An 8563-nucleotide genomic window follows, 5' to 3' on the forward strand; every position below is an offset into this window, starting at 1 on the left:
TTTGTAATGCCTCGTTTTCCTTAATAACCCTAAGTAAGACAGAAAACACTGCACACCTAGAAATCCCTGGCCTCTGCTTTCCTTCCCGGGCCGACCAAGGAGAGGTAATTTGCAGCCCATCTTTAACATTTTTGAAATATGAAGAAAAAAATAATTAAAAACGAGTCTGCAATTTCACATCCTCCAAAGGCCCGCTCTCTACAAACACTTCTCTAGCAGGCCTAGCTACCGAGTCTAGCTCGGGGCCAGCAGGGCGAACACTGAGGAGAAGCTGCCTCCATGCCTCCAGCCCAGGGTACAAAGGCAACCCTTTCCGTCGACCCTTTCTCGTTCCTCCGCAGATGGAGGAGGACCAACAAACAGAACGCGCCTTCCGGGCGGGCACACGTCCCTCTCCTCAGCCCGCAGGCCCGCCCGAGGCCAGGCCACGAGGCCAGGCGGAGCTCTCGGGACACAAGGCCCGAGCGGGTCAAGGAGAGAGGAAAGGAAGCGGCTCCTCAAGGCAAGCATGAGGCTCGGCCTCCAGAACAAAGCGGCGGCCCGGGGAGACGCGGCGGCCCCGCGACGCACACTCCCAGGGCTCCCGGCGCTACGCAAAAGCCCCGCGGCGCGCCGGCCCGCCGCCCTTACGCCACTGGCTTGGCCCCAGAGCCTTCGCGAATATGGCTTTGCGCACTGCGGCGGGGCTGCGCCGCAACCTAGCTTGCCCGGTGGCTCCTCCCCGCCCTGCGCGGATTGGTGGCGGACGGAAGCCCGGCTGCTGATTGGACAGCGGAGGAGCCACTCGGGGAGGCTCCGGTGGGGCGGCCGCCCCGGAGTGATAAGTTGGGCTTCAGACACGCCTCGGCGCCAGCAGCGAGCCGGAGCTCTATGGAGGCGGCGGCGGGTACCAGGTGGCGGCTGCAGCGGCGACTCCTCTGAGCTGAGCGTTTCAGGCCATCCTCGACTCCTTCCTCCCCCTTCCCTCCCCCTTTTTTGTTTTCCGTTCCCCTTCCCCCTCCCTTCCCCGTCCCCGACGACCGGATCCAGAGGAGGCAGCTGCGGTGGCAGCTGCTGAGTTCTCGGTGAAGGTGAGTGGAGCCGCCGCCGCCGCCGAGCGGAGCCCTCTAAGATGGCCGCCGCCCCTGGCCGCTTCTTGTCGAGTGCTACAAAATGGCGGCCGCAGGCGGAGCCGGGCGGGGCTGCTCTCGTCTACCTCTGGGCCACCTAGAAATCCCTGGCCTCTGCTTCCCTTCCCGGGCCGGCCCGGGAGACGCGGTCTGCAGTCTGGGCTGAGTGGCGGGCGCGGCGCGGCGCGAGGACGGCGTGCGAGCGTGGCGGGCCTCGCGCCTCGGCGGGAGGGACGCGGCCCGCGGCGGGGCCCGGCCGTTGGCGCGGGACCAGCGAGGCGGACGAGTCCGGAGCCCGGCCTCCCGGTGGGGAGGAGGTGTGTGGGCCCTGTGGCTGGCCGGCCGCCGCGCTCGGGGAGGGCGAGGCGCCGCGCTGTCACCGGGGGGACTCGGAGCGGAGGCGGCGGGCGGGCGAGCGGGCGGGAGGCCGCCTTCCTGCGGGAGAACAAAGGGCGGCCCGGAGGGGGCGCCTCCCGCCCGGCCCAGGCCCTCGCCCGTCGGAAGCCCGGCCACACTGGCCTTGGGGGAGGAACCCGCTGCTCTTTTGTTCGCGCGGAGTGGGGCGGAGGTTTCCGCTGCCATGTTGTGGCCCCGCTCTTCCGGCGGCTTCCCACACGCGCCCTGTGGGAAGGGGTGAAAGGACGGCCGGAGGACAGAGCCGTCCCGGGGGCGGGGAGTGAGACGTTGGCCGGCCTGTCAGTGCCCGGGCCACGCACGGCAGTGCGGCAGATCTCGGGCCACCGCCGGTGTTTAAAGGGTTTCTGTTAGATTTTAAAGGCCCCGTAATATGGCTGCGTTCTAGGCAGTGTCCAGATGTTCTTCCCCCCCCTCCACACATACACACACACACACACACACACACACACACACACACACACACACACAAAGGCTGTTCCTGGCATCCTTGACCACTAAGGGGATCCACGTAGCTAAACAAGATTTTACTGTGTATTTGTGGTTTTGACTTTGTTCTATTTTAGTCTTCTAAGGGCTGCAGTGCAGTGAAAGTTAATCAGTTGCAGTGAGAGCCGAAATAGATTAGAGCGAGGGTTTATGCATGTGTTTGTTGGCAGTACCTAATTTTGGCGTTCTCTCTTGTTCCAGGCTTTTCGTTTGTACCATCCCCTCCCCTCCCCACCCCATCCATTAATATTATTCTTTTGAAGATTCTTCGTTGTCAAGCCGCCAAAGTGGAGAGTGCGATCGCAGAAGGGGGTGCTTCTCGTTTCAGGTATAGTTTTGGGTAGGGCGGTAGATACATAGGCCTTTTGAAAATGAAGCCGCTACTAACTAAATCGTACTTGTGTGCTGTGGCTCTAGAGTATAGGGTATACTGGGGGGCTGCAAGTGTGTCTGCCCCCTAAAGGGGGGGCATCAGACCGCCTGGGACTGGAGTTACAGACAGTTGGGAGCTGCCATGTGGGTGTTAGCCCTTGTCCTCGGGAAGAACAGCCAGCTCTCAAACCGCTGAGCCATCTCTAGCCTCTGGTTCATTTTCTTTTAGGCCAAAGTTCAGTCTTGGTTGTGGTGCAATTTCTAAAATATAAATAGGTTCCCTTTAGAGGGAGATGGAATTGGTAAAGTAAACATTTCTTTTGAATAGTGCTTCTTCGGGCGGAGGAGGAAGTCGGGGTGCACCTCAGCACTATCCCAAGACTGCTGGCAACAGGTATGGTAACTGGATTTTATTAAAGACTTCTCCATGCCTAACAGGATAACCCTTGGGAAATCACCTGGAATCCTAGTGTGAATTCATAATTTTGAACTGTTTTCATCCTCTTGGTTCATATTTGCTGACTCAAATGATTGTCCCTACTCTTTGATATTTGATGTGGTCTGTGTGGAACATACCTGTTAAGCATGTTGGTGTTAAGTCTCAAGGTTGGGTTCCTGGATCGGTAGGGTTTTTTGACATGACCTGGGAATATATTGCCAGAAATGGAAATTCTAAGGTACTAGAGCAGAAATTGGGAATGGGCCTCCCAGTCATTTTAAGCCTTCCATAAGATTCTGGTGCTGTTTAAGAAAGATTTCCAGGATTGCTTTGTTGTATGGGAAGGTTTGTTTCGTTTTATTTTTACTTAGCAAAGTGGTGGGACATTTGTTAAATGAGTGAATACTGTTTTAGGTTTTCATAATTGTAAGCTGCTTTGTTGATATTTTATTAAACTAGCGAGTTCCTGGGGAAAACCCCAGGGCAAAACGCTCAGAAATGGATTCCTGCACGAAGCACTAGACGAGATGACAACTCCGCAGCAAACAACTCCGCAAATGAAAAAGAACGACATGATGCAATCTTCAGGAAAGTAAGAGGGTAAGTGTCTGGCCGTTCTGAGGGAGTAGAGATTAGCTGTGCTGTTCTAGTATGTATGCTGCACAATTCACGGACATGATTCAACATTTTAGCGATTCTTTTGCCAACAATATTCTAAACTTTTGATGAGGAGTCCATTGCCCATAGGTATCTGGCTACAGGGGTTGTTTATTACCCATGAGCTTATGCTAACTTTTCCATGTTGGTCTGGTATGTAACATCAGTGATGTGAGTGATATAACCGTCTTAGCCTATGGTCAATTTCAGATAATGAGAACCTTGTGCTCTGAGTTTTGAGAAAGGTATCTTGTGAAACCACAGAAAAGCCCAGATAATATGATTCAGATGTCATAGTCTGTATCTGTGAGAAGTTTTATTTCACCATCTCTTTGATTAGATGAAAATGAACATTTCTGTAATACCATGCACAAGGTTTACATAAGCTCAAGCTTAGACAAGAAACTACTGGGAGACAGAGGGGAAATATTTTTTCCATGGAGTGATATATCACCCACACTCCAAGATAAGGCCCTATACTCAGGAACAAATGACAACACAAATTTATGTTTCTAGTGATTTTTTTTTTTTCTTAGAGAAAGAACATGAAATGGAGGAGCGGAGCTGGAGCTCAGGAAAGACTATAATAAAAATATAATATATGGCATTATCAAAGAATAAATAGGAAAGAAAGGGGAACATTTTTCCCTGTTTAGGGAGTTAGTAAAGGGAAAGTCAAAATTTAAACGCTATTTTTCAGCTTAGGAAATAATTGTTAACCCATACTTGGAATGTGTTTTTCCCCAGCATACTAAATAAGCTTACTCCTGAGAAGTTTGACAAGCTATGCCTTGAGCTCCTCAATGTGGGTGTAGAGTCTAAACTCATCCTTAAAGGGGTCATACTGCTGGTAAGTTTAAATGTTAGTGTGGGGGGGGGAATTTACAGACATAAGTTTCTTATATTTAATTATTGCATTAATCATGAGATAGGTCCTGGATATGTGTGTTTGAATAATGATAATAAAAACTGGACTATTTTGAATGACATTAGGATACAAGAAGTGAACCTTGAATCCTCATTTGCCTTGGTTTATCAAGTTGTCTGGAAAACAGCTGCTGAGTTCTTTCCTTTGTGAAAGTGGTTTGGGGGGGTTTATGATGAGTCATAGGATTCTGGCATCTTGTACATGACTATCAACCACAGAGTTGTATCTTCAACGGTGTCTTTGATTTATAGTTTTCTAGCTGGGGAGGTGTATGCAACATGAGATTTATTAGATTGTGCCACAGATATTAATTTTAAAAGGCTTTTTTTTTTTGAGGTGTTGTCTAAATGAATTGAGTGTAGCTTGTGAGGGTTAAGGCTGTTTTCAAAGAGGGCTCCTTCAGCCTCTTATTCATCATGGTTTGATTTTTAATGGCTTCTGTAGATTGTGGACAAAGCCCTAGAAGAGCCAAAGTATAGCTCGCTGTATGCTCAGCTATGTCTGCGATTGGCAGAAGATGCACCAAACTTTGATGGCCCAGCAGCAGAGGGTCAACCAGGACAGAAGCAAAGCACAGTGAGTGACAGTTTTTGTTTGCTTTGTTTTAAAATTAGTTTGGAAATTTTTTTTTAATTAGCAAAGTTTGTAATGCCTTTTGTTTGCAAATAGACATTCAGACGCCTCTTGATTTCCAAATTGCAAGATGAATTTGAAAACCGAACCAGAAATGTTGATGGTAAGCATTTAAATTTGCTATTAAATAGTACCGGGTGTTTTTATTACATTTATGCCTTCTGTGGCCTAAGTGTAACGGTCAGAACACTTGCAAGAATGGTTCTAAGTGTCCTTTATTCTGTTTGCCTCCCCTCCTCAGTCTATGATAAGCGTGAAAATCCCCTCCTCCCTGAGGAGGAGGAACAAAGAGCTATTGCTAAGATCAAGATGTTGGGGAACATCAAATTCATTGGAGAACTTGGCAAGCTTGATCTTATTCACGAATCTATCCTTCATAAGTGCATCAAAACAGTGAGTATGGAGTAGCTTAGGGTGAGGTAGTCAATAAGAATGTCCTTATTTGGGGAAAGTTAGTCAATTGCTGCATATCTGAAAAGGTGGCTGGCTACTGACATAGTTTGGTAACCAGAGAAACTCAGAATTTCAAAGTGCTTTTTAAAGTAGAGGTAGATTGGATTGCTTTGCCTGTGTTGAAATTCATAGAGGGATTTGGATTTCTTCAATACAGACAGGTAGGAAAGCATTGTCTTACATGCTCTAGGAATTGAGTCAGTCCAAACCTAAGGAAGGAAATACTACATAAACCAGATAACTAAAATTTTAAACATGTTCTTTTGGTAGCTTTTGGAAAAGAAAAAGAGAGTCCAACTCAAAGATATGGGAGAGGATTTGGAGTGCCTCTGTCAGATAATGAGGACAGTGGGACCTCGATTAGACCATGAACGAGCCAAGGTATGCTTTTACTGAGAACAGTTAAAGGTGGTGTGTTTTGTGAGTTGGGGTTTGCTCTAGTTAGTCTGCCTTTACCCTATGGCACGATAATTCAAAATGCCTTAGATAGTATAATGTACATTTATCTTAGTTCTAATTGTGTTTTTTGTTTTATTTTTTTATCAGTCCTTAATGGATCAGTACTTTGCCAGAATGTGTTCCTTAATGTTAAGTAAGGAATTGCCAGCAAGGATTCGTTTCCTACTGCAGGTAAGATTTTTTTTTTCAACAATGTCCAATAAACTTGAGTTTTTTTTTTCCTTTGGAATAGTAATTAAAATTTAAATTTTTTAATTAAAATTTAAATTTTTTAAAATTACAGGATACCGTAGAGTTGCGAGAACACCATTGGGTTCCTCGCAAGGCTTTTCTTGACAATGGACCAAAGACGATCAATCAAATCCGTCAAGATGCAGTAAAAGTAAGAAATTTTCAATTTCTTTTTCTTTTCCATAGTAGTGTAGTCCTTTCCTTAACTCTTAAAATCTAGAATTAGTTTCCTTCAGGCCATTTTTGGAGAGAAGTTCTCCAAATAAGCAATCCAGGGTCTATGGGTAGCAGTACTTACCTACTTTTCTTCTCAAAGGATCTAGGAGTGTTTATTCCTGCTCCTATGGCTCAAGGGAGGAATGACTTCTTCCTGGAGGGACCGTTCATGCCACCAAGGATGAAAATGGATAGGGACCCACTTGGGGGACTCGCTGATATGTTTGGACAAATGCCAGGTAATTTTAAACAAAGCAGTGTTTTGATTAAACTAAAGAAAGGTTAATGCTTTAGTGAAGTTCTAAGAATTGTCTGTATTTTAAGGTAGTGGAATTGGTACTGGTCCAGGAGTTATCCAGGATAGATTTTCACCCACGATGGGACGACATCGTTCAAATCAGCTCTTCAATGGCCATGGGGGACACATCATGCCTCCCACGCAATCGCAGTTTGGAGAGATGGGGGGCAAATTTATGAAAAGCCAGGTAAGACATTGAGAGTGTTTATAGTGTTTAGGGTTAACATTCAATACATTATGTCCTTTATTGTTTGTTTTTTAAATGATGCTGAGTTTTACCTTTAATGCTTTTTTTTTTCTTATCCAAATTACCACCTGACAATTTCAAATTGAGTAAAATGTGTATCCTTAACATTAGTAAAAATCACATCACTTTATTCAACAGATAGGTTAGATATTCTTCCTTGTTTTAAATCTTTTCTGGGCAAAGCAATGGCTTGGCTCATTCCCTTGGTACTCGATTACCATAATTTTTATCTAGACTTTCTCTCCCTTTCTGAAATAGGGGCTAAGCCAGCTCTACCATAACCAGAGTCAGGGACTCTTATCCCAGCTGCAAGGACAGTCGAAGGATATGCCACCTCGGTTTTCTAAGAAAGGACAGCTTAATGCAGATGAGGTACATTTGCCTACATTACTTCTATGCAGTAGATTGTCAGTGCAGGAATCTCTTGCCCGATGATTATAAAAAGACGCGAAAGAGGACTTGAAGCTGGATTCTTTTCCTTTTTCTCGCTTCTCTACTTTGTCTAACTCTTATCTCTATTTCCCTCCCCTCCCACTTTCCTCTGCTTCTTTTTCTCTCTTTGGATGTCCAGCGTCCTATGAGCGAAGATTATGAGATATGAGGGCAAGTTTCTAAGTAATTTTTACTAGTTAGCGTGAGAAATGGTTAAGATGTTGGTGGATTTCTCTGTAAGTAGAATAAAGAGTATCTATATTGCTGATATTGGGTGAATTATGTTACAAACTAAGGTTTGTAAACAGTATCTTTCTCTTCCTCCAGTATCTTATTCATTAAATCAGATTACTTTTCCCAGAAGTTAAATTTATCACGTGATATGAAGTAACTTTTTGTTTTAGAGAATTATGTCTCTGCCATAATTATTAGGTTTGTCTAGGATTCTATACATTTGACATTTGTTTATTAGCTCTGTTAACTTGGTTATGTGATTTGTTTTTGATTTTAGATTAGTTTGAGGCCTGCTCAGTCGTTCCTAATGAATAAAAACCAGGTGCCAAAGCTTCAGCCCCAGATAACTATGATTCCTCCCAGTGCACAGCCACCACGCACTCAAACACCACCTCTGGGACAGGTACGGGCCCCAAAGTATCTGCCCTCTGAAGATGAGTGAGAATTCTGTTTTCTTCCCTCTGTTTCAGGTGGTACTGTTCTTTTTGGTTTCTTACATTTATTTTGATTTAAATCTGTGTTGTGCTGCTTGCCTTTAGACACCACAACTTGGTCTCAAAACTAATCCACCACTTATCCAGGAAAAGCCTGCCAAGACTAGCAAAAAGCCACCACCATCAAAGGAAGAACTACTTAAACAGACTGTAAGTTTTAGATAGCCCCCCAAGTCGTCTCTTTTGCTTAAACATTTGAGGATAGGGAACACTGATGGTAATTGGATTGTGTTCTTCTCAGGAAGCCGTTGTGACTGAATATCTGAATAGTGGAAATGCAAATGAGGCCGTCAATGGCATGAGAGAAATGAGAGCCCCGAAACACTTTCTTCCTGAGATGTTAAGCAAAGTGATCATCCTGTCACTAGATAGAAGTGATGAAGATAAAGAAAAAGCGAGCTCTTTGATCAGTTTACTCAAACAGGAAGGAATAGCCACAAGTGACAACTTCATGCAGG

The 8563-nt window shown here is 45.8% G+C and overlaps 1 protein-coding gene and 1 non-coding gene across 2 annotated transcripts in view; both read left to right on the top strand.

The window, feature by feature from the left end:
* The first annotated feature begins 508 nt into the window (after positions 1 to 508).
* Eif4g2 (eukaryotic translation initiation factor 4 gamma 2) overlaps positions 509 to 8563 on the top strand; it is a 12414-nt gene continuing 4359 nt past the window's right edge. Inside the window, exons 1-18 of the mRNA XM_050163355.1 lie at positions 509 to 886; positions 1058 to 1070; positions 2214 to 2340; positions 2713 to 2778; positions 3283 to 3423; positions 4228 to 4330; positions 4853 to 4984; positions 5078 to 5144; positions 5283 to 5434; positions 5765 to 5875; positions 6041 to 6124; positions 6237 to 6335; positions 6501 to 6639; positions 6725 to 6885; positions 7204 to 7317; positions 7889 to 8014; positions 8151 to 8255; positions 8347 to 8563. Coding sequence (XP_050019312.1) covers positions 509 to 886; positions 1058 to 1070; positions 2214 to 2340; positions 2713 to 2778; positions 3283 to 3423; positions 4228 to 4330; positions 4853 to 4984; positions 5078 to 5144; positions 5283 to 5434; positions 5765 to 5875; positions 6041 to 6124; positions 6237 to 6335; positions 6501 to 6639; positions 6725 to 6885; positions 7204 to 7317; positions 7889 to 8014; positions 8151 to 8255; positions 8347 to 8563 — 2335 coding nt within the window. The remainder of the gene's footprint in view (positions 887 to 1057; positions 1071 to 2213; positions 2341 to 2712; positions 2779 to 3282; positions 3424 to 4227; positions 4331 to 4852; positions 4985 to 5077; positions 5145 to 5282; positions 5435 to 5764; positions 5876 to 6040; positions 6125 to 6236; positions 6336 to 6500; positions 6640 to 6724; positions 6886 to 7203; positions 7318 to 7888; positions 8015 to 8150; positions 8256 to 8346) is intronic.
* LOC126514483 (small nucleolar RNA SNORD97) lies at positions 7370 to 7552 on the top strand. The gene has a single exon (XR_007595583.1). It is a non-coding gene; the product is annotated as a small nucleolar RNA SNORD97 (small nucleolar RNA).

Source organism: Alexandromys fortis, unplaced genomic scaffold (assembly GCF_014885135.2).
Source record: "Alexandromys fortis isolate MF-2015 unplaced genomic scaffold, M_Fortis_MF-2015_v1.1 scaffold_129, whole genome shotgun sequence".
NCBI classification, from domain to species: domain Eukaryota; kingdom Metazoa; phylum Chordata; class Mammalia; order Rodentia; family Cricetidae; genus Alexandromys; species Alexandromys fortis.